This window comes from Zasmidium cellare (assembly GCF_010093935.1).
Source record: "Zasmidium cellare ATCC 36951 unplaced genomic scaffold M409scaffold_12, whole genome shotgun sequence".
Classification (NCBI taxonomy): Eukaryota; Fungi; Ascomycota; class Dothideomycetes; order Mycosphaerellales; family Mycosphaerellaceae; genus Zasmidium; species Zasmidium cellare.
The window spans coordinates 284,201-310,269 of record NW_022986956.1 but is presented as its reverse complement, the minus strand read 5'-3'; the positions used below and the strand labels follow the sequence as shown (position 1 = coordinate 310,269).

General features: G+C 53.8%; 8 protein-coding genes across 8 annotated transcripts; 7 read left to right on the top strand and 1 right to left on the bottom strand.

Annotated features, from left to right (window-relative positions):
• Positions 1-478: 478 nt before the first annotated feature.
• M409DRAFT_21219 (uncharacterized protein) lies at positions 479-1,275 on the bottom strand (the record flags this gene model as incomplete). The annotated part of the gene is made up of 4 exons (XM_033805754.1): positions 479-824; positions 887-949; positions 1,074-1,112; positions 1,199-1,275. The coding sequence occupies 4 exons, from the start codon at positions 1,273-1,275 to the stop codon at positions 479-481; spliced, it is 525 nt and encodes a 174-aa protein (XP_033669358.1).
• A 784-nt stretch (positions 1,276-2,059) lies between these two features.
• On the top strand, positions 2,060-6,556 carry M409DRAFT_53141 (uncharacterized protein; the record flags this gene model as incomplete). The annotated part of the gene is made up of 1 exon (XM_033812283.1): positions 2,060-6,556. The coding sequence occupies one exon, from the start codon at positions 2,060-2,062 to the stop codon at positions 6,554-6,556; it is 4,497 nt and encodes a 1,498-aa protein (XP_033669357.1).
• Positions 6,557-7,117: 561 nt separating this feature from the next.
• On the top strand, positions 7,118-8,917 carry M409DRAFT_65437 (uncharacterized protein; the record flags this gene model as incomplete). The annotated part of the gene is made up of 1 exon (XM_033816511.1): positions 7,118-8,917. One exon carries the CDS (start codon positions 7,118-7,120, stop codon positions 8,915-8,917), a length of 1,800 nt encoding a protein of 599 aa, XP_033669356.1.
• Positions 8,918-9,996: 1,079 nt separating this feature from the next.
• M409DRAFT_21216 (uncharacterized protein) lies at positions 9,997-10,410 on the top strand (the record flags this gene model as incomplete). Its single annotated transcript, XM_033805753.1, has 4 exons — positions 9,997-10,055; positions 10,126-10,158; positions 10,213-10,269; positions 10,329-10,410. The coding sequence occupies 4 exons, from the start codon at positions 9,997-9,999 to the stop codon at positions 10,408-10,410; spliced, it is 231 nt and encodes a 76-aa protein (XP_033669355.1).
• Positions 10,411-11,030: 620 nt separating this feature from the next.
• M409DRAFT_21215 (uncharacterized protein) lies at positions 11,031-12,530 on the top strand (the record flags this gene model as incomplete). Its single annotated transcript, XM_033805752.1, has 1 exon — positions 11,031-12,530. The coding sequence occupies one exon, from the start codon at positions 11,031-11,033 to the stop codon at positions 12,528-12,530; it is 1,500 nt and encodes a 499-aa protein (XP_033669354.1).
• A 760-nt stretch (positions 12,531-13,290) lies between these two features.
• Positions 13,291-14,883, top strand: M409DRAFT_65435 (uncharacterized protein; the record flags this gene model as incomplete). Its single annotated transcript, XM_033816510.1, has 2 exons — positions 13,291-13,718; positions 13,782-14,883. 2 exons carry the CDS (start codon positions 13,291-13,293, stop codon positions 14,881-14,883), a joined length of 1,530 nt encoding a protein of 509 aa, XP_033669353.1.
• Positions 14,884-17,597: 2,714 nt separating this feature from the next.
• Positions 17,598-19,992, top strand: M409DRAFT_21213 (uncharacterized protein; the record flags this gene model as incomplete). The annotated part of the gene is made up of 4 exons (XM_033805751.1): positions 17,598-18,538; positions 19,111-19,276; positions 19,417-19,697; positions 19,767-19,992. The coding sequence occupies 4 exons, from the start codon at positions 17,598-17,600 to the stop codon at positions 19,990-19,992; spliced, it is 1,614 nt and encodes a 537-aa protein (XP_033669352.1).
• Positions 19,993-20,446: 454 nt separating this feature from the next.
• M409DRAFT_21212 (uncharacterized protein) lies at positions 20,447-24,551 on the top strand (the record flags this gene model as incomplete). Its single annotated transcript, XM_033805750.1, has 4 exons — positions 20,447-21,305; positions 21,709-21,953; positions 22,011-22,377; positions 24,010-24,551. The coding sequence occupies 4 exons, from the start codon at positions 20,447-20,449 to the stop codon at positions 24,549-24,551; spliced, it is 2,013 nt and encodes a 670-aa protein (XP_033669351.1).
• Between the last annotated feature and the right edge of the window lie 1,518 nt (positions 24,552-26,069).

The following is a 26,069-nucleotide window of genomic DNA, read 5'->3' as shown; positions in this document are numbered from 1 at the left end:
GATGTGGGGGCCGAGCGTGACTGGCGCGCTGGCACGTGCCTGAGATGAATCGGGACGCCGCGGGAGAGAACTTACGCCTGCAAAATCGTTAGCATCGTCCTTTCGAGTCTGCTTTTTTCGCCGTATTTTCCAGCGCAGAGCAGAGAACGATGGGCACTGTGATCCAGAAGCCAGAACAATGATCTTTGTGGCCAGTAAGCTTTGCTGCAAGGCAAGTATGCTCCGGGGGCAGTGTTTGGTAGAGTGTCTGGACTAGAAGGTATTCCACTTGTGACTGAGACGCTGACTATGCGTGCAGAAAACCTGAGTCTCCGAGTACCCAGTTTTAGCCTGGTGAGGATTGTTGGCGAGGCTCCATTCCAGCGATTGTTGCGAAAAGGCCCAGTCTAGATGAGATGCCATACGCAGAGACGTTGGCCCGACTTTTGAGATACGCCCTTGCCCTCAAGTAGATCCTCGTTCACACCGGGATAATCTCTCAATCGGCCATTGCGAGAGGAGTCCGGATGTCCATTCGATGCCCTTGGCCGTGACGCTCTTTCTGGAGATACCAACCGGGTTGTGCCCATCGCTCTCTCATGCTCTGTATGTACGGCCCGGGGTTGAGTTGACGTACCGAATTGCGGAAAATGCAAAAATCGGCCACCCGATCGCCGTGGATCCGGACGCAGAACCCGACCCAGACCGCCCCAGGACCGTGGATGGTATAGGTATGAACGGTGAGACCGTTCTCCCCAAGGTCCACGTGCTCGATCCCTGGCGCTGGCAGCGGGTCTGTGGCCGGGTTCCACGCCGGATTCAGCACCGCGTCGCATGCGCTCCGCCTGTTCGAAAGTATCAGCATGCCATGGTCTTCGTGTGAGTGTTGAGGGTGTGAGTCTGATACCAATGCACGACTGGCGGCGCAGGCCGCAGATCTGGATCGGCCTCATCGAGGTCGATGAGGCCACTACACATGATGCGTTAGCTTCGTGCATCCCCGTAACAGACCAGAAAGAACGTCTGCTGGTGAGCAGGTCAAGGCTGTGGTAGGTGCCGTATCGTCGGGGATGAAGGGCAGGATATGAACTTACTCGTCGTCGTCGGAGGGCGATGGTGGCGGTGGTGGTGGTCTATATGCGCGACCTGTCAGCGCTCATCCCCTCTTTACAGGCGTTCTCATCGATATCGATCAGCTCCAAGCCATCGAGACACGTACGGAAAGGCTGGTGCGCGGGCGAGCACCGCGAACGACAGCAGCGCAGGGTAGAAGTGAAAAAACACTTCTAGCGGCATTGTTGCTGCCGCTGTTACTGCCGCTGCTGCTGTGGTGGTGTTGTTGTATCGAACCCCACGGCGATTGAGGCGAAGCGGAGCAGTATCTACGGCGCCTTCTCTGAGCGCAACACGTGATAACGGAGGCAGCAACACCAGCCCGCGAACGGCATCACAATGTCACATGGGTCAATTATCACTTGACGAATACTACAGGATATCTCCAGACATCATGAACATACCGAGCTACTGAAGACAAACCTGGACAGTTTGACACAAGCATTCGAACGGAGAAAGATGAATGAAAACACTCCAACTTGGACGAAACGGTGATTTAACAAGGAGCGCGAACCGCACAAAAGGTAACGTCGATTCGCGGGCATTCAGGGCATATATCATCACACATACTATGCCCAAAGACTGATCGATCAGGGCTTCTCTAGCAAGCGCTGTACGAGCGCTGTATGGGCAGATACGAGGATAGATATCAGGGAAATAGTGGAGAAGAACCCCTCATCATCTCGTATATCGTTCATCAATCAATATATCACCTTCTCTACCACATCACTGCCTCCGAGTAACGTTTATGTTTCTGCCAAGTCGGAGCGCTGCCCGTTGTGGAGACGGTGCGTGCGAACTCCGACCGCGCAATTGCGGAATCCTTCGTCAACCAGATCTCGCAGGCACCAATGATGAGTCTATCTCCAATTCTCCATTGACATCAATGGGCTCAAGAGTGGGATTGATGGCCTGGTTTGATTAGCAGCCCCGGGGATAGAGATGGTTTAATTCGACCGACGACACAATGGACCAGATCGTACTCGGCGAGGCGGCGTCCAGCCTGCGCGACCATCAGCCGACGCTCGAGGCCAACATCACCAGAATCTGCTTCAGGAACGTCTGGATCGCAGAGACCGCCCACTTCCGGCCATGCTTCCACCCAGTGGTCGCTGCCATTCCTGCTGTTCTCGCCGCCGTCGTTCTCCTTGTCCAGATCCTACGACTCCTCATCAAGTGGCGACCACGTTGGACTCGGCCGTTCGTGGAGGAGATCGTTGAGCCGATACTCGAAGTCGATTTGGTGCCTACGAGGACATGGACGGTACACACTCTTGGACTTGCTGTGCTCAGCATCACTGGCTTCACCCTCCAGTTGGCTGCATCAATTCTGAGCGGCTCGGCGTCGATCGCATTCATACCCGTTCTGCCATGGCTCGTAGCAGCTCTCGAGGTCGGAGTTTACAGGCCGAGGACGATACCATATGCTGTGCTGTCGATTACGACCTTCCAGGTCATTTCCCAAGCAATACTGTTGGAGAACGGCTTCTGGACCTCGACACCTCGAATACTCAGCATCTGCAGCGCAGTCACTGGAGGACTCACACTAGTAGTCCTGCTGTTGATGCCGTTCCGCGATCCTCTCCTACCATCAAAAGACATCAGCAAACCCTTCTCGCCACCATCATCTGTGCTGAGAAGTCCAGAAGAATCGTTCAGTCTTTGGCAATTCATGACAGTGGCCTGGATGAAGCCATTGATGGACTTGGGAAGCAAGCGCCAACTCGAAAATGAGGATGTCTGGTCTTTGCCCTACGACTTTCAGCACCGCCGACTACACGACAACTTTCGTGAGCTGAGAGGCACAGTGATTCGGAGGCTCATCTCAGCAAACGCAATCGACCTGATCTTTGTGGTCATCTTGGGAGTAACAGAACAACTTGCTCAGTACGCAGCCCCAATTTTTCTACAGCTTATCCTGAGCTCGATGGAGGACCCGGAGAGGCCGAAGAGAGTGGCCTTGACTTATGCAGCCATCTCATTATGCGCACGCCTGCTGGGCGCACAAACCGGCGTGTTTGGTCTTTGGTTTGGACGTAGATGTTACGAGAGGTCGAGAGGCGAGATGATCACGATGCTGTACGAGAAGACGCTGGGCCGGAAGATATCGTTCAAAGACAGCACGAAGAAGGACGAGAAGCCAAGCGAGGATACGGCCAACGGTCAAGCGAATGGCACAACCACGTCGAAACAGACACTATCACGATGGGCTTCACTTCGACCGAAGATCTCATCCTGGTTCAAGCAGTCCAAGCCAATGCAGGTCGAGAACGAGCCTGCATCGATGGGCAAGATCCTGAACCTGATGCGCAACGATGTCTACGAAGTGGCGCAACGATTCTGGGAATTCGATGACCTCGTCAAGAAACCGATTGCCATTATCCTTTCAGTATCGTTGGTGGTCAATTACCTGGGCTGGCCGTCTTTGATGGCGGTAGCGCTGATCATCCTCTCGCAAATCATCAACTACATCCTGGCACGAGTGTTGATACACTACGAGAAGAAAAGACGGGTCGCAACAGATTCGAAGCTGCAGATCATATCACAATTCGTGGAAGCCATCCGACACTTGAGATGGTACGGCTGGCAAGGACATTGGCTTGCTCAGGTTATCACTGCCCGACAGAAGGAGCTTGCGCTGCGCATTGTATCATCCATCTGGGTGGTAGTTATCGGATTTGTCAACACTCTTGCGTATGATCTGACGCCGGTGGTCGCATTTGCTACCTACACGATAATCGCCAAGAAGCCGCTTACAGTGGACATTGCATTTCCCGCACTTCAGCTTTTCAGCATGATGACTTCACAACTGAGGGATCTACCTGGACTCATTATTTCGCTTATCAATGCTTGGGTGGCAGTTCGACGTATTGAGGATTTCATGGCAGAGCCGGATCTGGAGCAGATGGCAACGGAAGCATTGATAGGCGACAAGCTTGCCGTAGATGATGGCTCCTTCTCGTGGCCCGGCTCATCGGACCTTGTCCTGAAGCAGATCAACGTCTCTTTTCCCGAAGGCCTCACTGCCATCTGTGGAGAGGTTGCATCTGGAAAGACTGCACTGCTTCAAGCTCTTCTCGGAGAACTGGACATGCACAAAGGTCAGCTCATCCGCCCACCGGACCCAATAGCATACTGCGCTCAGACTCCCTGGCTACAAAGCATGAGCGTACGAGAGAACATTCTTTTCTCTGCACCCTACGAAGATCAGCGATATCGTGCCGTTCTCGACGCTTGCGCACTCACACCAGACTTGGCGGAATTCAAAGGCGGCGACTTGTCGAAGATCGGCGAGAATGGCATCGGACTGTCAGGAGGCCAACGAGCACGTGTGGCACTGGCTCGAGCTGTGTACAGCAAGAACAAGATTTTGCTCCTGGACGATCCGATTGCAGCATTGGACCAACAGACTGCAGAAGCTATCGTCAAGAAACTCTTTTCTGGACCATTGGTTGCTGGCCGCACGATCGTGCTGGTCACTCACCGCACCGATCTCGTCCTGCATGTTGCGGACCAGGTCATCAAGCTCGAAGCCGGCCAAGCGACAGTCCTGGACCACGAGGCTGCAGCAGCTGATGTGCAGCTCGCCTCGGCTCCCAAGAAGCCAGATGAAGAGGCTGCGGAAGAGGAAGAAGATGCAAAGAAGGCCGCAGCTGCCGTACCAGACAAGTTCATCGAGGACGAACATCGAGCCTATGGCGGAGTACAGGCTCGTGTCTATTGGGAATATATCAAAGCTGGATACCTCCCATTCTGGGCCGTCACGATCGTCATTCTCGTTGGATACCGATTCTTCGCTCTCGGAGAAGCCTGGTTCCTAAAAGCTTGGGGTGAAGCTTACAACACGAAGGCGCAGGCTTCTCTCTTCGTGTATTCAGAAGATACTGCATACTCGACTCAAGACCTCTTCGACAATCTGCCACCACCCGAAGATAACATCAAGCCATGGCTGCTGGGACTGTTCGTTCTTGCGCTAGGCAAGTCTCTCACCTACATTGCTTCTCAAGGCATGCTGGTGGTCATCGTCTACACCGCTGCCAAGAACATGTTCCGAGACATCATGGAGAAAGTCGCATATGCCACCTTCCGCTTCTACGACGTTACTCCTGTTGGACGACTGATGAACCGTATGACTTCTGATATCGGCGTCATCGATGGAGGCATCAGTATGCAGTTCTCTGCCATCTCTTGGATGCTGATCAGCTGGATCTCGTCGGTAGTGGTCATTGCATCCATCACACCCACTTTCCTGGTCTTCACAGTCATCCTGGCGGTACTGTTTGTTGTGGTCTTCAGGCGATTCATACCGACCTCGCAGAATCTTCGTCGGCTGGAGATGGTCTCTCTGACGCCGCTTATGTCCAACTTCGGCGAGCTTCTCAACGGACTAGCCACCGTTCGAGCATTTGGCGCACAATCTCGCTTCCAAGATCGTGTCATCCATGTCGTTGACACATTCCAAAAGATGGACCACTTCTACTGGAGTCTGCAAGCCTGGCTGCAGTACCGTTACGATATATTGTCTGGATTGGCAACCTTCCTGCTCTTCGTCCTCGCTCTTGCAACAAACCTATCGCCTGGCCTGACAGCGTTTGCGCTGCTGTCCGCATCTAAGTGGGTGAACACAACGCACGGTCTTTGCCGGCAATATGGGCAGCTGCAGATGGAGTTTGTCTCGGTGGAGAGGATCGTGGAACTCGTCCACCTAGAACAAGAACCTAAAGGCGATGTCTCTCCTCCAGCTTGGTGGCCTTCATTCGGAGGCGATATCATCTTCAAGGATGTGGTCATCAAGTATGCGCCTCATCTCGACCCTGCGCTGGCTGGCATTACGTTCACTGTGAAAGGTGGCTCGAAGACTGCCGTTATTGGCCGCACCGGCTCAGGCAAGAGTACGCTCGCTTTGGCCATGCTTGCTACTGTCCTGCCAGACATGGGTCAGATTCTGGTTGACAACGTCGATTTGGCGGCAGTCGATAAGCAGTGGCTACGCACGAGAGTCACTTTCCTCGCCCAAGACCCTGTACTGTTCCCTGGCACCATGCGCCAGAATTTGGATCCAGTCAACGAGCACACCGACGCAGAGTGCGAGATCGTACTGAGCCGGGTCTGTGAGCGTCAAGGCTGGAGTCTGGAAACGACGATCGAAGCCGGGGGTAGAAACCTCAGCCAAGGTCAGCGCCAGCTCGTCGGCTTGACCAGAGCAGTACTCCGGCGCAGCGCCATCATCATCCTAGACGAAGCGACCGCATCCATCGACCGAGAGACGGCCATGCAGATCCAGCAGGTCATGCACGAGGAAATGAAAGACAGCACGGTGATCACCATCGCACATCGGCTGGAAGCTGTGAAGAACGCGGACTATTGCATCGTGCTGGGGAAGGGTAGGATCATCGAGCAAGGACCCGCTGAGGAGATGCTCAAAGAGCACCGTGATGAAGTCGATGAGAATATAGACGATTGATTGAGAGACTGCCTATCATAGAGTTTTAAACAAGACTACTAATGAAGCCATGCGTCCCGAAAACCGGCTTTGATGTCCTATTTGGTCGTACGCTGCCGAACGACCTTTTTGGATGTCTTCGAAAACTACCTTAGTCACCCTCTCTCGGCCGTGCAATCCTCGCACGACTAGAATCCGGAACGAATGGCTGTGGAGCTCCCCCTTAGTCAGACAAGCAGAGCTGCAAGGCTTCGTCATAGCTCCGACAGAAGTGGAAAGTCCTGCTATGGCTTGCTTGCCATTGTATGCTGTCCTTGGCTCGGAGGACCAACAGGAGGTCTGCGCTTCGAACTTTTGTCTGTTCAGCTGAGAACTGCTTTTAGTCGTTCTTGTTCTGACGACGTCAGCCGTGTGGCTGGTTGGTTGGGGCGAGGTTTTGCGTGTGGCATTGGGGAGAGCTGTACGAAATCCTGCTTGGGGTTTTGGAAAGGTATAATGCTCAAGGTTGCTGGAGGGATTCTTTCTTCTTCTTCTTCTACGACTACACAACACTTGAGACGTTTCTCAACGACAGCAGCGACCATGGCGAAGAGCAAATTCGAACACCTCCCCCTCTCAACCTCCGGACCTCAGGATTGTGCTCTCACAGGACCGGCTCTTCTACACACCCCCTACCTAAACAAAGGCACCGCCTTCACCTCCTCCGAAAGAAAAGAATTCGACCTCGTCGGCCTACTCCCTTCCGCAGTCAACACGCTCGAAGACCAAGTCAAACGAGCCTACGACCAATACTCCGCCCGCCGCACGCCCCTGGGCAAGAACACCTTCATGACGTCCATGAAAGAGCAGAACGAAGTCCTCTACTACAAACTCATCCAGAAGCATCTGAAGGAGATGTTCCCCATCATCTACACCCCGACCGAGGGCGATGCGATTGCGGATTACAGCCGCCTGTTCCGGCGCCCGGAGGGGTGTTTCTTGGATGTCACGATGACGGCCGAGCAGATCGAGACGGCGCTGGGGCGGTATGGCGGGCCGGAGGATATCGATGTCATTGCGTGTAGTGATGGGGAGCAGATTCTCGGGATTGGGGATCAGGGTGTGGGTGGGATACTCATTGCCATTGCGAAGCTGGTGATTTATACGCTGTGTGCGGGCGTGCATCCGAATCGGACGTTGCCGGTTGTGTTGGATGTCGGGACGGATAATCATGAACTGCTGAATGATGAGCTGTACCTGGGCGTGAAGAGGCCGCGGACGAGAGGGGAGGAGTACGACGCTTTCGTGGAGAGGTATGTTTCTGCGTGTCGGAAACTTTACCCCAAGGCGTACTTGCATTTCGAGGATTTCGGTCTGACGAATGCGAGGAGGATTCTGGATTTGTATACGCCGAAGATTGCGTGTTTCAATGATGATGTGCAGGGGACCGGGTGTGTGACGCTCGCGGCGATGTATGCGGCCACTCATGTGGCGGGGGTGAAGATGAAGGATTTGAGGGTGGTGATGTTTGGGGCTGGGTCGGCGGGGACGGGGATCGCGGATCAGATTCGGGATGCGATTGCGGTGGAGAGCGGGAAGTCGAAGGAGGAGGCCGTCAAGCAGATCTGGTGTATCGATAAGCCTGGATTGTTGCTGCAGAGCATGAAGGACGACTTGACGCCGGCACAGCATCCCTACGCCAAGGCCGACGGGGAGTGGAAAGATGCGAACCAGAAATCCCTCCTCGACGTCGTGAGGGAAGTCAAACCCCACGTCCTCATCGGTACGAGTACCCGCCCTAAAGCCTTCACCAAGGACGTCGTCCAGGAAATGGCCGCGCACGTCGACCGCCCCATCATCTTTCCGCTCTCCAACCCCACCCGCCTCCACGAAGCCGACCCCAAGGACCTCTTCGCCTGGACGGACGGCAAAGTCCTCTGCGCCACCGGCTCCCCCTTCCCGCCCGTCGAAACTCCAGACGGCAAGAAGCGCGAAATCGCCGAATGCAACAACAGCACCACCTTCCCCGGCATCGGCCTCGGCGTCATCCTCAGCCGAGCCAAACTCCTCACGACGGAAATGCTCGTCGCAGCCGTCAAAGCCCTCGCGGCGCAGGCGCCCGCTCTCAAAGACCCCGACGCTGGCCTGTTGCCTGATATCGTCGACGTGAGGGATATCTCCGTCAAGATCGCCGCGGGGGTGATTCGGCAGGCGGAGAAGGATGGGGTTGCCCAGGAGGAGGGGATCCCGAAGGAGGATGCGGATTTGGAGGAGTGGATTGAGGAGCAGATGTGGACGCCGAGGTATAGATCGCTGAGGAAGGTGGGGATTGAGGGGGCGAGTCGGGCGGCGAGGGGGGAGGCGGGGAGTAAAGGGATGGAGAGGGTGTTGTCGAATCAGTGATGGTGGTGAGGATGGTGTTGGTGGCGTTGGTGGGAAGTCTTCTCGTTGTTGGTTCAGTGGTAGTTGTACATATCGATGGTATGGTATCGTTGAGGCTTGGGGATATATCCAGATCGCCCTGTAAGTGAGATCCCAGTACCAGCATCGTTTTCACCCTGAGCGCCATAGTGAGGCAATCGAACCAGAAGAAGGTGTATGTACTCCTGCATCTATCCCCAACCGTCTGCTCGGCTCCAAGCTGCTGGTCTGCATGGTGATGCGCTGCTGTCCAGTTGAATGTTGGAGATGGCCAAGAATTGCCGTACGAGTGAGATTTCAACCTAGTGAGTAATGTCGTTCTTGAGGCGGCGGTGAGGCCATTCGAACAGGAGAAGGTGTACCTCTTGCGGGATGTATCCCCGAGTGTGTCCCTGGATCCAGGCTGTCGATGTCGATATCGATATATTGCTGTCCTATTGATTCTTGGGGATGTATAGGAGTTGCCGTATGAGTGAGGTTTCAACCTAGTGAGTAATGCCGTTCTTGAGGCGGTGGTGAGGCCATTCGAACGGGAGAAGGTGTCTCTCTTGCTGGATGTATCCCCGAGTGTCTCCGTGGGTCCAGACTGTCGATGTCTATCTCGATATATTGCTATGCTGTTGGTTGTTGGGGATGTATAGGAGTTGCCGTACGAGTGAGGTTTCAACCTAGTGAGTGATGCCGTTCTTGAGGCCGTGGTGAGGCCGTTCGATCGAGACAAGGAGTGGGAAACAGCGCATCCATCCCCAAATATCCCTCTAGATCCAGGCTGTCGATGTCGATATCGATATATTGCTGTCCTGTTGATTGTTGGGAATGTACCTACGTTGTCCCATAAGTGAATCTCTTGCACTAGAAGCACTTCCGCAATGAACGCCGATGTGAGGCCGTTCAGAGTGAAGTAGAAGGGTAGTTGTTAGCGCCAAGACCCTGAGTTCTCTCCGTTTGTCCAACACCACCTCCCTCCGCACCCTTCTCCGCAGAGTACCTAACACAACGATATAGAGAAGACCGACCGCTTGCCCTCCGCGCCCTCACCGCCCTCACCTCCCGCAAGAGAGATGTACTTCTCTCTTGTCCTCGTCTGGGACGAAGGGCGTCAACTCTTCGTCGCGCCGTCGTGAGTTCCATCAGCGCAATTCGTCGGCCAAAGGAGCGCTCCTTGCTAACTTGCTGTCTTCGATATCTAGGCCCACACCATGGGACGGCGATTACGAAGTCGTGTAAGGCTTCATCTCTCCCATAAAGCAAGGCGAACGTACTGATCGGTGAACTAGCCACATGGACGAGGCGCCGACCGCGGCGCTGCAGCACGAGCCGAGGGACCAGGCAGTGTGAGTTACTCCAAAAGCCCAGCAAAGTCGGTAAGGTGTGCTAACGTTTAGATGTGAAGGCTGTTCATGCCGGAGATGATGGTCCTCATCATCGCCGCGCTGATCTCCCAGGGTACCCTGGACCGCGAGCTGTTGTTTTAGGTATGTGGAGGATCTTCTTCTTCTTCTTCTTCGTCTTGTTATCTCCTTGGCTTTATGTCTATCTCTGCATTTTCCGTTAGCATTGGCATGTTTGTGAGCATGGAAAGAGCTGGGAAAACATACCAAGATATCGAAGTGTACCTGGATCTGATCGACTCTTCAACGGCTTCGGGACCTGGACTTACCTGGCAACGACACCCAATCTGGAACTCAACACACCGTATTCTTCACAATCCGCATCTTACCGCAGTGACTTACACAGCCTGGAACGACTTGCAACACGGTTACATCAAGCATCTTGAGCTGTCCGGGCGAGTCCTTTCCGGCTGGACATCACGGTACTCGAGGTGCACCAGGGACCTTCGAATCTGGCATAACACCTCGTCAAGGCTTCAAACACAATCTGACAACGCTCATTCAGAGATCTGGACGATATTTTGATGATATCCGATTTTTCGATGTTGTTGTGAAAGACAAGTCGAGGTGAAGTCGGGAAGGGCCGCCGAACGTACCTCGGTTCCTCGCGCGCCCAGCAAATCCCTGGCCGTGATCAGCTCATCAACATTTCCTCGAGTCTTCCATTGTTTCTCTTCTCTGTCTCTGTCTCTCGTTATGCCGCCATGGTCGACTTTGCAGCGACGCAGAAGCGCATCCTCGAGCGGCGAGCGGCGCGCGAACAGGCACTGACCCGCGCAGACCAGCAGCAGCAGCACGACCGCGCCGCCCAACTCACGCGACTCCCGCCCGCCCTCCGCACCCACGCCTTCTCCCTCCTCAGCCTCTGGGACGCCGCGAAGAGCCCGTACGGCACATCTCCAGCATTCCGCGTTGGGCAAGTGGATGCGGAACTCCTCGACGAAGCCCTCCTCGACCTCCTCAAGAAGCAGGCCGGCGAAGGCTTGAAACTGTTCGGCGCCCACCTCAAGGACGACTGGAACGCCGAGATCACTGCTCTGCTGCGGATCGTGTACTGGAAGCTGTCCATATGGGACCACGGCACCAGCTACGGCGCATCACTACAAGGCCTCAAGTACATCGACTCGCGCGGAAACGCCGCAGAAGCAGAGCGAGTACGCAAAGAAGCGACAAACTGGCAGAGAGCAACATACGGCTTGATCACAGTCATTGGAAGATATGGCTGGACTCGCTGGGAAGAACGCCTCGCCACGATTGAAAACGGCTACGACACCCCGAATCCTCTCATACAACGGCTCTCACGACTCACGACGTTTGTCACCACGTCCCACAACATCGCCGCCTTCTTCTCATTCCTCGTCTTCCTCTACAACGGCAGATACAGGACTCTGACCGACCGAATACTACGACTCCGACTCGTACCTTCATCCAACCAGACGAGCAGAGAGGTCTCATTCGAATTCCTCAATCGACAGCTGGTTTGGCACGCATTCACAGAATTCCTCCTCTTTCTACTACCACTCGTCGGCATCAGCAGATGGAGAAGATGGATCGAACGAGCATGGAAGAAGACCAAAATAACCACCACCAAGATACTCTCAGGAGCATCCACCAACCACGACGACGAAGATGAAGAGCTGCAGAAAGGAGAATTGGCATTCCTCCCAGAGAGAACGTGCGCAATATGCTACCAAGACCAAAACCCAGCCGGCGGGCAGTCCGAGCAAGACGTAATATCGTCGACATCAGCAGGAGCAAACAGCGGTATCATAGGATCCGCCATGACAGACATCACCAACCCATACGAAGCAGACCCATGCGGCTGCATCTATTGTTTCGTTTGCCTCGCAGAGCGCATCGAAGCCGAAGAAGGCGAAGGTTGGATATGCTTGAGATGCGGAGAGGTCGTGAAAGAATGCAGACCTTGGAATGGAGATGTGGTGGAGAAGAGACCCAGAAGCAGCCATTCGAGCGAAGGAGGCAGCAGACCGAGCACCAGAAGAAAGAGTGTAATGTTTGACTTGCAAGATGAAGAGAAGAAGATGAGGGAGGAGCAGGACGAAGAAGACGACGAAGGAGAGAGGGTATTGGAGACTGTTGACCCCATGCCGATGGAGAGTACCGAAGAGAGCTTGGAGTGGAGCAAGTTGGATGAGGAAGTGCATGATGAAGACTACGAGGACGAAGACGAAGACGACGAGTGATTGAGCGACCGAGCGAACGAGATGATACCCTTCTGTTTCATACGACTGCAATACGAAACGCATCGAGCCTCGGGCTCTGCGAGTGTGTCTGTTCGAGACGAGCACCACTTTCACAACCTCAATACGAAGACTTACTTTTGTTTGGTAGCGTCGTTAACGCTGTATGCTGATGTAGCCACAGGATCGGTCTTCTGGACCTTGAGAAGATGAACGAAAGCTGCATTCATGGCCATCGACGTCTCTAGCTAAGTATCTGCCTCCACAAATCCCCTCCAACATCCCTCATCCGTACCATCAAAAGCCATTGTAGACTTGTCTGGACTTATCGTAGGCTGAACTTCTCGCCGCCCCCCGCGTTTCACTTTCTTGGAACAACTTCCGCATCAAGCAAACTACTGAATACAGCAAGCCCGTCGAGCCACACACCACACAGACGAGTCTGCCTCACCCAGCTATCGACCTGGTAATAGGAAATACAAACAACAACCGGCAACAGGTACCCACGTGAGAACGCACCAGATCCGCGGCGCTTGCTCGGCCGATCGACGAAAGCTTGGTTGCTCACCCCAGCTTGACATCACGATTACAGCCTGTAGCTGTACCGCTGCAGCCGATCGAGATAGATGAAATGGACAGCTCGTCTCGCCACGGATTCGACTTTCCACGCCCTTCGTCGAGACGACCTCTACCCGCTGCCAACATTCCCTACTCCAACTCGCCATCGCAGAACGTCAAGAACATACCGATCGCAGCAGACGAAATGGCTCCCAATCACCCTGAGATCAAGAAACTCGCCATGATTGGCTGTGGCGCCATGGGTGGTGGAATGGCATTGTTGTTCGCCGAGAAGGGGTGTGAAGTGCTACTCAAAGATCCTTCGAACGAGGCGATGGTTAAGGTGATTGAGCAGGGCAAGAAGGATGGCGTTGGCAACAGCATCACCAAGTATCAAACGTACGAGGATCTTTGCAAGAACTTGGGCACACCGAAGGTGTTTGTGTGGTCGTTGCCGCATGGTACTGTGGGCGATTCGGTGTTGGAGGGCTTGTTGCCTTATTTGACGATGGGCGATATTATCATTGATGCGGCGAATGAGATGTGGGAGAATACGGAGAGGAGGCAGGGGAAGTGTGCTACGAAGGGGATTCGGTATGTGGGGATGGGGGTTAGTGGTGGATATCAGGCAGCGTGAGTAATTATCGGATCGTACGATGAATGCCATGTGGACTGTTATGCTAACGCTCTCGACAGACGACGAGGACCATCGATGTGCCCGGGCTCTGATTCGGAGACTCTCGATATCGTTCTGCCACTCCTTCAGAAGGCTGCAGCCAAAGCCCCTGATGGCACCCCTTGTGTGGCCAAGATTGGCACTGGCGGAGCTGGTCACTACTGCAAGATGATCCACAACGGCATCGAGCACGGCATGATGTCCGCTGTTGCTGAGGCATGGGGAATCATGACCAAAGGTCTCGGCATGAACCTTGACGAAGTCGGCGACGAACTCCATCGCTGGAACAAGACCGGCGAACTGCAAGGCACCTTCCTCGTCCGCATCGGCGCCGAGATCTGCCAGACCAAAGACGACAAGGGCCAGCACATCCTCGACACGGTCGAAGACAAAGTCGTCCAAGACTTCACCGGCGAAGAAGGCACCGGCATCTGGTCCAACACCGAAGCCATCAACCACCACGTCCCCGCCCCAACCCTCACCGTAGCGCACTACCTCCGCCTCGCCTCCGGCGACCTGCACCAACGCCGCACCATCAAGACGACCTTCTTCGGCGCCGCCAACGACTCCACCTGGCCGCCCCAACGCCTCTCCCCCTCCGACAAACCCGCCTTCCTCGAAGACCTCCGCAAAGCCACCTACCTCGCCTGCCTGGCCTCGTACGCCCAAGGCCTCAACATCATCGACAAAGCCGACCGCGGCAACCACTTCAACATCGACTACGTCGCGCTCCTCCAGATCTGGCGCGCCGGCTGCATCATCCAGGCCGACTACATCTCGACCCTCCTCCTGTCCCTCTACTCCTCCCTCGCCACCACGAAGAACCCCTCCTCCTCCGCCGACAAAAACCCGCTGTACGCCGCGGAGATCGCGGCGGAGGTCAAGCGCAACTACGCGCCGCTCAAGCGCGTTGTGGCGAAGGGGGTTGAGGCGGATCATGTCGTCCCTGCGCTCGGGGCGACGCTGGAGTGGGTCAAGCAGATGGTGAGTGTGGATTTGCCTACGAGCTTTTATGAGGCGGAGTTGGATTATTTTGGCAGGCATATGTATGATCGGAAGGGCGAGGATGAGGCGGGAAGGCCGGAGATGGGGAGGTTTCATTATGAGTGGAAGCCGGCGTAGATATGGGGGGAGGGGGTTAGGGAGATAGAGTTGGTATGGTGAAATGGTTTTGGGATGAGTTGGGTGAGGGTTCTTTGTTGCTGGCTCTTTTTCGCAGCTGTTTTTGGATGAGGCTTGATTCGTTTCTCTCTGTCATCTCCCTGCCATCCCATCCATCCACGCCTCTCAACAATCCTATACCATCTCTATCCATCACTGACTCCCCGGGAACAATCTCTCCATCTGACCTTCCTCTTCTAGAGCGTTGTACTTTGCCACCAATCTTCCAGAGTTTGCAAAGCGCACAGCAGACGTGACGCAGAGCCCCAGTCTCGTCCAGTGCTGATACGCACCAGCGACGCCATGCCACGGCTATTGCGACACTGCATTGGCTGTCGAAGAGGCTGGAAGCCTTGCTCGAAATGGTGCTCTATACAGTCGACTCCAGACCGCCGCCACGTACGTTTCGCTCCAAGACTTGTTCCTGGAGCTTCGACATCTGACGCCTGTTGCGAACACTCGCCTCACCTCGTCCGTAAGGCGGGTGATCGGCAAGTTGTGGGTGTTTCTGGGCTTTTGAAGGACGACGTTCGAGGAGATACTTGTTTCTGTGGTATGATGCTGCCATCAACTTCACAAACGCCCACGAGAGCTGCCATCATCTTCTCAAACGCTTCCGAAGATACTTGCGCTTGTATCCATTCCAGCCTAGCGATTGATTCGGGGGGCGGAGAGAGCATTTCTGGATGCCCGTGACCACACGAGGTTTCAAGATTGGAACGATCTGGACGCTGCTTGCGAGTCGTGCGCAGCGAGTCTGTAGTTGCTTCTCGAAATGAAGATCTCTATTCCGGAGCATGCTTGGGTCAGCATGGCGTAAGGTTTTGGGGATGATCCGGCTACTTTCAATAGCAATAACAGATTGGCAAATGTGCAGAGAAAGTAGCGCTGGTGGGAAGGCCATCTGACCAGGATGAGAGAATATAGCTGGTATGCAAGAATGTACATAGGAAGCGATTGAAGGAAGAAGGCAGTCTCCAGCCTGGTTTCTCGCTGTACCCTGGCGGGAAGGACGGCAGCAGACAGAGATCGAAGTCAGGGGGAGGAAAGCAAGACATGGAAAGGAGTCGAACACAGAGAAGATCTTCCTCTTTGACTGAGCGCCCGGCCTACAGCGCTTGGCGTCTGATTCAGAGAGGTATGGAATACTGTGGTGACGACTTGCTGCTATGCCGTACGAATCATACTGGGTCCGGTCGAGCAGCTTTGAAAGAAGGAAACGGCTTGAAGTCGGAAGAGGCAAACGAGACAGTCGGAGTCTGTATCGCAGACCGTGGAGATAATTGATTGCAAGAGAGCACTTTGAAACCCACTTGGTACCGACCTGCTTGCTGCGTACATCCTCTTGGTTGTTTTCGGAAGGCTTCTGTCTATCCAAAGGCATCCCCAAAGGGCTAACCTATTAACTTAATATATAAAGCCTACGCAATATCGAGTACCTATGCATGTATGCTTTGTAGATCGTTTTCGTTAGATCACTGCCGTCTCGAGCCAATCAAAATCGGGACTGGCTGGTCTCGATTCTGATTGGTCAGATTCCGGCTGTGATTGGCTATCTCCAAGTCGAGGTTTATCATTGTCCTGCCATCCGACTGTTGCGAACATCTCTCGTTTCCCTTGTGTCCAATCTCGTCGTCCTGGCCTTTTGTGTATCGCAATGAAGGCCTCGGTGCAGCTTTTTGGATGTGCAGTCCTCGCTATACCCCACTCACACCAAAGTGCAGCTGAACTTGCAGGTGTTATTCGATGTTGCTGCCAACTCGACTACAGAGGAAATCCAAGCAATCGCAAAAGCAAGGACCGAACAAGTACTGAATTGCCTACACGGCAAAACTGAGTTCGGCCCGTAAGCAAATCCCCAACACTGGAGCTTTTTACATTGGTGCTAACTGAGCAGTTCACGTGACTGGGGCGTGGAAAAGCCAAAGCGACCGGAGCTCAGACCGCGACTAGCGCCAGCACCAATAGCTGCTACTAACTTCGCCCAGTCCACCGCTCCATCTAGGCCACAGTCTATCGCTCCATCCCGGCCACAACTCAACGTAACAGATCCCTCATCTGACCCACTTCCGAGTTTGTCTGCACCGGCAGATCGTAGTGTTGGTTCCAAGCGCAAGGCGAAACCTACGCCGCCGCTGTTGCCCAACAAAGCCCTTCGAATACAGAAAAACAATAATAAGGCCTCAGAACTTAGTGTTCCGAGTGCTCTATGTGGAATATTACTGGCATTTCCCCTATGGCTGACGAGAAGACATATAGCAGTAGCCACTCAAGCGGAGAAACAGCAAGCCATTCCCCTGTTTCCTTCTCTAGTGACGTTTGCTTTCAAATAGTAGTTGCTTTGTGGACTCCAGTAGCGGCGAGATCGTATAAAGCATAATGCGGCAGCTGTTAATGGCGACGCGTCGCGCTGCGTTCTTATTGTCTTGCGACATGAAACGTGCCCTGCGATGTTTGCCAGTAGCAGTCGCGCGACCGTTGCCAAGCCTGGGCAAATTCATTCACCTGGTCCTTCCAAAAGCGGAAACTGTCACGTGACGATGTTCTGCCCAAGTCCAAATTCAAATTTTGCCGCGGAGACTACGCCGCGCTAATTGTGCTACGTGTGTGCTTTATCTTCTACCATTATACAGCACCGCAATGGAGGAACGAAAAGCCAGTGAACATCAGACATCATGTCTCTGCCCACCAGCGACGATATTCCTCACGATCGAGTTGGAACCCACATTCAACTCCTCATGGACTGGCTCCAAACACCGTACGACAAAGCGCACTTCGAGGCTACCCTTCCGCAATGGAAGCCCGCACTGCTGGCTGTCGAGCGACTTCGCCTCGAGATGCAGGACTGCATCGACGGAGAGAACCTTGCCGGAATGCCGTGGGTCGAGGTGATGCAGCTTGTACAAGCATTGTGTACGCTCTTCTTCCAGGACAAGTTCATGCAGAAAGTGGACGATTGGGATTTCGACTGGCTCATTCGAGCTCGGCTTGAAGAAGTGCAAGATGGAGAAGACGCGGAAGATGAGCTGTTGTACGGGTGGATGGACATGGACTATATTGACGGCATAACTTTCCTTCGAGTCAATGCACGCCTTCATGAGAATGTGCTCGACCTGCTCGGCACATTTTTGCACGAAATGGTGCACATATTCATCTACAAGTGCTTTCGCTTCGAGCAGTTGAACATTCGGACGCCTGAGAATGCAGATCCCATTCGAGTATTTCACAAGCTGGATGGCGCGACAGGTCATGGGTACTACTTCCAGCGACTCACACGGGAGATTGAGAAGAGATGTGGCCAAGTCTTGTCACTTGATATTGACCTCGGACGTTTTGATGCTGCGGACTACGAGTGCAAAGACAGTGGCATTGTACCTGATCTGCAGTACTTCGAGGAGTTATTCAGAGACGACCGTCCAGGTCAAGAACTTGCTGCGAAAATAGCGTGGGCAGGAATCACGCAGCTGCATAAAGAGAGGTTACAGGCCCGGAGGAACGCCATGACTGAGAACCCCAACGAAATCGACCTCGTGGAGGAAGGACCTGAGACTCTGACTCAAGGAAACGAGAAAATCAAGAGCTCGAGCGCAAGGAAATTGATCAGGAAGACGGGTGGGTGAGCGTGAGAGACGTTCTGGACTGAATGGGTGTGCGTGCCTTCGTAGACGCATGGCGTCTTTTGACGATAAGAAAGACGAGAAAGCGCTATATGTACAACGAATCTCTTCTCGATCATTCTAAAGTCTTGCTTGATTGCCAGTGTATATCTACGAACTCTTTCTGGAAGCTCAAACCCTTCCGCGCAAAGGCACGACGTCACGCAACTTCCAATCAACAGGACCGTACGCACACAGTGACTACCCACAGGACTTGCCAGGAGACGTGCAGCTCATCTGAGATCCAATGTGTCCCAAAAGCGACCAAGAGCAGCCGGGCGAATGCAACGGAGAACACATCGTTGGAGCCGAGAATCATGTTAGGTCTCCACCGAGCCGCAGGACCACAGCTACATCTGCTGGTGTGCCCATTACAAAGACGAACTCCTCAGTGCCGGACCAAACAACTGTTGGAGACGCCTTTGCAGATGGTATTGAACACCTCAACACACAGGAAGCGCGAGGGCACGACGACAACAAAGAGGGCAACGAAGACCAAGCTGAGAATGAGGCGAGCGCTGAAAACCCCCAGAGGCTTAGAAGCACAGCAAAGATATGTGGAAGAGTTAAACGTGCGGCTCAGAAAGATGGAAGACAGGGCTGGAGACATGGAAGACTACAAAGGATCACTCCAACAGCGTATCAAAGACCTCAAACACTTTATGGAACTTTTGGAGGGCAATGAAGGAGACGATGAAGTATGGGACGAATCAAAATTTGTCGATCCAAAGGATGTTTGGACGGAGACGGGCTACATGTCGGGCGAAGACTAGAGCCATCGAACGGGAAGGCTGAGTAGAGGATCTCATGGGGTTGAGTGATGCTACTGAATGGAAAGAATAATCCAGCTGCATCTCTGATCCCGGCTTCGGACGTTGAGAAGTTCCTCAAGAGCGCCAGCTATGTCTTTCTCCTCGACGGACTCTGGGACGACAGCACCGAATTCCAACTCACATGGTCCAACGACACAGAGAAGAACAAGAAAGGCTCCAGCCTCACCCAGGATTCAACCCATCAGCTCCGCATGCATACGGTCCACAACAAGTCAGGCCCCGAAGTGGTCAGCGTGCTCTTCCACGAGATGTTGCATATGTTCATCAGAATCTCTGAGGACAAAAAGTAAGCCAAAGATAATGAAGTAAACCTGAGGCTCCTGGGCTACTCGAAACATGGATATTAATGGCAAAGGCTTGCACAATCTGTCGAGGCGAGGGCCACAGCGCTCTTGGGCGTGAAGATTGATCTCGGGCGTCAGGATGCGTGTTTGGAGGAACTTGTCGCAGGCGAGATGACGGCAAGCATGGAGTACTTCGAAGCGTTGTGGAACTCTGACTTTGATGCGAATGGAGCTTTTATGGCGAAGAAGGGCTCCGATTGGGCCAGTCCGCGTGCGATTGAATCCGCGTGCGATTGAGGCGATAGAGGGGAAGCCGGTCGGGCAGTGGGAGGATATGGAAGTGTGAGGTCTTGTAGCGGCGCATTCCGCTAAAGTCGATTGAGGGAGGAGATGACGTTTGTGCGATAGAGACGTGATGGTGACTCTCAAGGTCGATCATGTTGTCTGTTTTGCGCATGTGTGAATAACCACAAAGATCAATCTACCCAAATTTGTAAGAGTTTCTCACCATAATTGCAGTCCACCGAGCCGTTGGTGATCAAGACAGGACCGGAGCTACCAATGCAAAGGTCGAGCGAGATGACGTGTAAATACAAGTGGGGTGAGTGAATGAATCTGACACTACGGCTTGATCATCGTGAGGTCTGTGCAGAATTTCCTTCACATTTGAGGGAGACAGTCTCGACTTTGCGGCTTGCCACTGTCAACTTGAATCTTCAGGGCAATCGCGGAACCGACTACACTCACAACCATGTCGCTTACTACTGAAGAAGATATGGTGAAGCCCGACTTCATAGACGCGGATCTGTGTGAAACTTTCGATTTCGAACATGGAGAGGACCCCAAATCGAAGCGCCGCTACGAGGAATGCCTTGAGGCCGTTACATCATTTCGAGAGAAGCTCGAAAGTCTCGACGACTTCATGGATATCCAAGACCAGGACTTCCGTCGCTTTGTCCTAGCCCTCGATCATCTGATACTCTGCGACCAGATCTTCAGCTCCATCTCCATCTGCAGCAGGACGATCGCACTTTTCTGGTCATTTTTCTACGATGAGAGTAGCCTTTCAAGAGGAAGCACTTATTTTGATGCTCCAAAAGATTGGCGTGGTCCAAAAGATTGGCGCGGTTCAGGACACTTCCTACGTTTGAATTTTGCGCAGTTGAAGACGCCACTGGAGTTGATCGGCACTCTTCTGCATGAGATGGCGCATATGTACATTACTGCATCGATGAAGGAAGAAGTCGAGGCAGGTCGCCAAGTACGAGAGCATTTGGTCGGCGTGACGGGCCATGGGTATTACTGGCAGAGACTTGCTCGTCACATCGAGTCGAAAGCACACAAGATCATAGACAAGCGCATTGACCTCAACTGCTTCGACGCTTTATGCGTGGAAAGGGAGGCAAGCGGAATCGAACGCAGTCAAGCCTATTATCAAGAGATATTCAAGGGTTGGAAGGGAAAGTGTGGCAGGCCGTTAGCAGAGCTTGCGCAAGAGTGCGTCGAGTCGTGGCACATCGAGTGTCTCAACAAGCTCAACAAGAAAGCATTCGAGGAAATGGCTTTCCCTGTTGACGAAGAGGAAATCGAGACAGCGGGTGATGAGGCAGGTGGAGCATCGGCTGAAGAGGATACAGGATGATGTCGGCGGAAGGTCGTATCGAGTACTGGAGAGCGAAGCGAGCAGAGTGTTTGTGAGACACTTTTGAAGCGCTTGCGGCAAAGAGGCAAACTGAACCGTATATCTTCCATAGCAGGGAGGTTGGATAGAAATGTATGGACGCAAGCATGAGTACGATCACTGCTCTACCCCAAAGTTGCTACGCGTAACGCGTCCTTGCCGCAATTGATTGTCAACTGAGTAAGCACAATGGCGCTAGCAGGCAGCAGCTTGCCTACTTCTTCACTTCTCTGACTCTTTCTCTTCCTTCTCCTCCACAACAACCACCAAAAGTGCGTCTCCCACCACCCATCCTCTTCACATCACTGCTCATCACTGACATTCATCGACAGTGCCTTCATCAACGACTTCATCAAATAGCGAAGATGATGACGATGACGATGAAGATGACACCCTCGTCGCCCATATGCAACCCAACACCCATATCAACCCAACAAAGTCCTTTTTGAACTTTTCTTGCCTTTTGGCAAGATACGTGTCTGGCTCCGCTCTTGTCTCACCAGCTCTTCGACCACGGATCAGTCCCAGCATCAAGCCATTGCTCCCAGAAAGAGCAAATCGACATCAACAATACGGGGTGAGTCGATACCCATATTTTCGGTCTTGTCCTTCGATTGCTAACGTTTCTTCAGAGTCTGTGCCGTTTTTGAAAAAGGCACAGCTTCCCATTGACTCGCACTCCACCGTCCCCTCCACCGCGGAGACCTCGCCGCCCAGCGAGGGAAGCACTGTCTCGCCCCCGGGGCGCCCGCCAACACCATCTTCGGCACTGTCTGCGGCGCCGGGCGCCATGACCGTCGATCCGTCTGCTGCTCCGAATGCGGGAGCGCAGAGCGCAGTCAGCGCCCCTGCTGACATCCCCGCCCGCAACACCGACGATCAAGCCACCGAGAAGATGTCGAGAACGCCCTCAAGCGCCTCGCCATGGCCGCAAAAGACGAGCACGAGAACCACCCAAGCAAGACCGGCAGAGTTTCCCGCTGCAGGGCCAACCACTGCCAGTCAGCGGACCAAACAAGACTGGCAGTGGTTGGCAAGGGAAGATGGAGAGAGTCAAAGATTTTGTGAGCGAGTCTGGTGGGACTGGGGATGGGCCTGCCTCCGCGATCGCCAATGGATTGGGTGGGAGATAGTGTGGGCGAAAGCCAGATCCTGCGTGGTTTGATGCTGGTGTGCTGTGTTGTCTTCGGTAGTATTCAATTGATCTTTTTGTATCCCTATTCTGCGTTCGTTGCATGTTCTCGTGTTCTTCGTAAAGTCTCTGTCGTGATGTATCTCTCCTCCGTGATGCCGCAACGATTTCCCGCTCCCCGTCAGGCGCCTTTGTGACAGTATTGAACTATAGGCCCACCGCCAACTTCACAAACACACAGCAAACATGTCTCCCAACGCCTCATCATCACATCCTAGCGAACAGCAAGATCCACGCAATCAAACGATGCAGCGCTGGCTCGAAACCGTCGCCCCGTCACAGAAAATCGATCCATCCCAGCACCCAGGCTTTGAGAACATTCCATTGGGCCTGACCTCACACCATTGCGGCCCTGCAACAAGTTCAGGATATCTTCAAAGCGCATCGTGATGCTCACAGGGAGCTCGTCTGGCCTGAGAGCTTCGGGCTGATGGAAAAGAGATGGACGGATAGCGCGATGATGAGGCAGCTTTGTTGGGTTCAGCGGTTTGAGCATGGAGGATGGGCTGCTACTCTGGCAGGACAAGTGGACTCCACCGGTGATGATGTTTGACGAAGAGATGGGAGAGCGAAGAATACCGATCGGGACGAAACCCTGTAGCATCGAGGGTGGTCAACACACACCCATCTCATTCGGTTCGTTTGGCGGCCGTCTGAAAGGAGAGAGCGCCCTTATTCCTCCCGATGCCTACTCCTGGTCATCTCCAACCCATTCTGCTGTCCTGCGCTGATACCACTCCGAAAGCGAGGTCCATGCCGACCAAAATACGGCAATCTCGACACAATGGGCCGGAAGAGCGCAGCCGTCAGCGGACCTTCACACAGAAGCATGACCTATCCACAGTATGGCTTTGGAGATTGACTCTTGATACTCAATCGCAGGCAAGGCTTCACATCCAGCGTAGGCCTTCGCTGGTGTCTCCATCGAAACCCTTCTGGAGTCGAAAGAACAGAAACAGCAACCGCAATACCACCCCGATCCATCAAGTAAGACTTTGAGGAGCTTGAGAAGAGCCGGAAGATCAGCATGAGCCAGTATGCCCTTGCAGAATGTTCGCGAGGGGCTCCAACGATCGTAGTCGAGCAAAAACTCAGCCCAAATCCTCCAGCAATCGATTCTACCGGGCCAAATGCATACCGCACACCCTGCGCTCGATTCTCCGACCTCAAGAGACGGACCGCCGTCGATTTTGAACAAGAGAAAGCGACAGGTTCTTGGTAGAGACCGAGAGAACGATCTGGGCTCAAGCCGCGTCAGGAGTTGGGTATTGTGCTTGGAGGACAAGTAGCACGGGAAGCAGAAAGAGCATAGGAAAGAGCCAGAGTATTTGGGGACTGGCAATGGTTGGCAGGAGATCGCTTCGAGCATCGTGGATCAATGGCAGGAAAGATGGCCCCTTGAGCTGCGCAGGAGCGCAAGGAGACGCTTGACCACGTCGAGAGGAAGCGCTTGGGGAGACAGAGGAGTCCAAGCCTTCTGCTGCTCTTCCTCACAATGACGGCGGCCAGAGGGAGGATGGCTATGCTGACACGAGCGCATACGGACCGGAGAAGCGCCTCAGCGCTGGCCCAGATGCTTTGGCACAGGCTCCTGGCAAGCAAACTCGCCCTGCCGAAGGTCCTGAACGACTAGGGCGTGAGAACGAAAGGCTCAAAGTATTCCTGTGCGACCGCCAGCGAGGGCCCTCTGCTCAAGCCGCGCAAAGCCGAAGACGAAAGCTGGAGGCCCTTCTTCGAGCTGGTGATAGATCAATACTCAACAGGATAGGCGCAAGAGATCCGGATTGGCAAGCGAGAAGGGCACACCGCATGGGTATGGCTCTCGCAACCGTCATGGCACCTCCACTAGATCCCCCGGGAGTCACTGCGATGAGATGGAAAAGAAAAGCCGATACACCCTGCAAGAGCAGGGACAAGGACTCGTATACGGATATCATGTTCTCCTTTGAGTCGACCTTCCACGGAGCTATGCAGAAACGATAGCGGCATGTCGATGGTGCTCAGGATGTGTCCTCCGCTAATCAAGAAGCCACAAACTGCTCAACCAGCTGGTTCATCGACAGCACGCTCAGAAACGTTCTGAATCACCCTCAACAACCTGATGACAATCCTCTCCCACCTCTGCGAAGATCCATGCACGAGAGTCTTCTTGAGCACCGGCGAGTCTCGATGTGTTGCGAATGGCGAAGTCGAAGGGATGCTGGGAATAACGAGAGCGAGATGAAGTTTCCAGCAGCGAGCACGAGGGCGAGGGTTCATGTCGTCTCAATTGGCCATCGTCGTTGGTAGTTTCTCGAGAATGCCGGTTTCCTCAGCCCAAAGCGCAGCGAAGACAGCGAAGACAGCGACGACTCCAGCAGGCTATCAGCCTCTTCACGAAGTCCTGCAAGTCCTTCACATTCGACAGCCGCAACGAAGATGCCCAAGTCTCCTTCAGGCAGGACTCCCATGACCATATTCTCCAGAGAAACGTTCCAAGCCTCCTCATCCTCCATCCACAACCATCAAGGCCACATCAGACCAGTGAATCTTCGACAGTCCTGGGTGAACTGCGAGGAGGCGAAGTCCAAAACGAAAGCAAGCTGGATGTCCGGCAGCGAGGGCAAGTGATCAAGGTAGTTGCTTGATGATCTTCGTTGAAGCCTTCGCAAGGATGTTGATGCCTTCCACCATTTCCGTCCAGCATGATGGCAGCAGAGACGAACGATTCTCAATTCTCAACCCAGGTCTCAGCTTCTCCAACAAGTCCTCCGAGATAGCTGCCGGCAGCAGCAATGATGATGCCCAAGTCTTTCACATCAACGCCTCCCATGGTCTCAGCCGTCCAGAACAACCTCCAAGCCCCTTCAGTTATCTCGACCAAGGCAGTCCAGATGAGCCCCAGAAGGCGAAACTAGCGATCACCCCAACCAGGTACCATCCTCTCCATGAAGTCTTCCACAGCATCGATCGTCGACAGAACCAAAGATGCTCAAGTCTCTCTCTTCTACACCTCCCACGATCTCAGCAGCCTGGCCAAACCTCCAGACCCCCTTCTCTTCATCTCAACAAGTTCCATGGCCGCAACAGCCCAGCAAGACTTCCAAGCTTCCTAAGCAACCCCTCTCCAACAAGGCATACCAGTTCAACCCCAAAGGATCGACACGGAAAGCCTGCAACGAAAAGTCAGTAAAGTCCAGAGATCAAGGGAGAAGAGGATGAAAACGTACCTTCGAAGGAATGGGGCTGCGCCAACCTCATCTCTCGTATTGCGTCTCGTTGCAAATGAAGCAGCCTGTCGAAAAGCCTTGCACGCCACCTCGGAAGTCTTCGTCCTCATGAGTCTATCAGGAGTTGCCTGAGTAGTCTCCAAGGGAGTAAAGTGCGTTCGACATCTCTCTTGTGCCGCCGGGACAGTCCGAGAGGGATTCGTTCCTTCATGAGTCTACCAGGAGTAGGCTTCAAGGGAAGTGGTGCGTTCGACATCTCTTTACGAAGCAAGAGGAATTCGTTCCTTCTTGA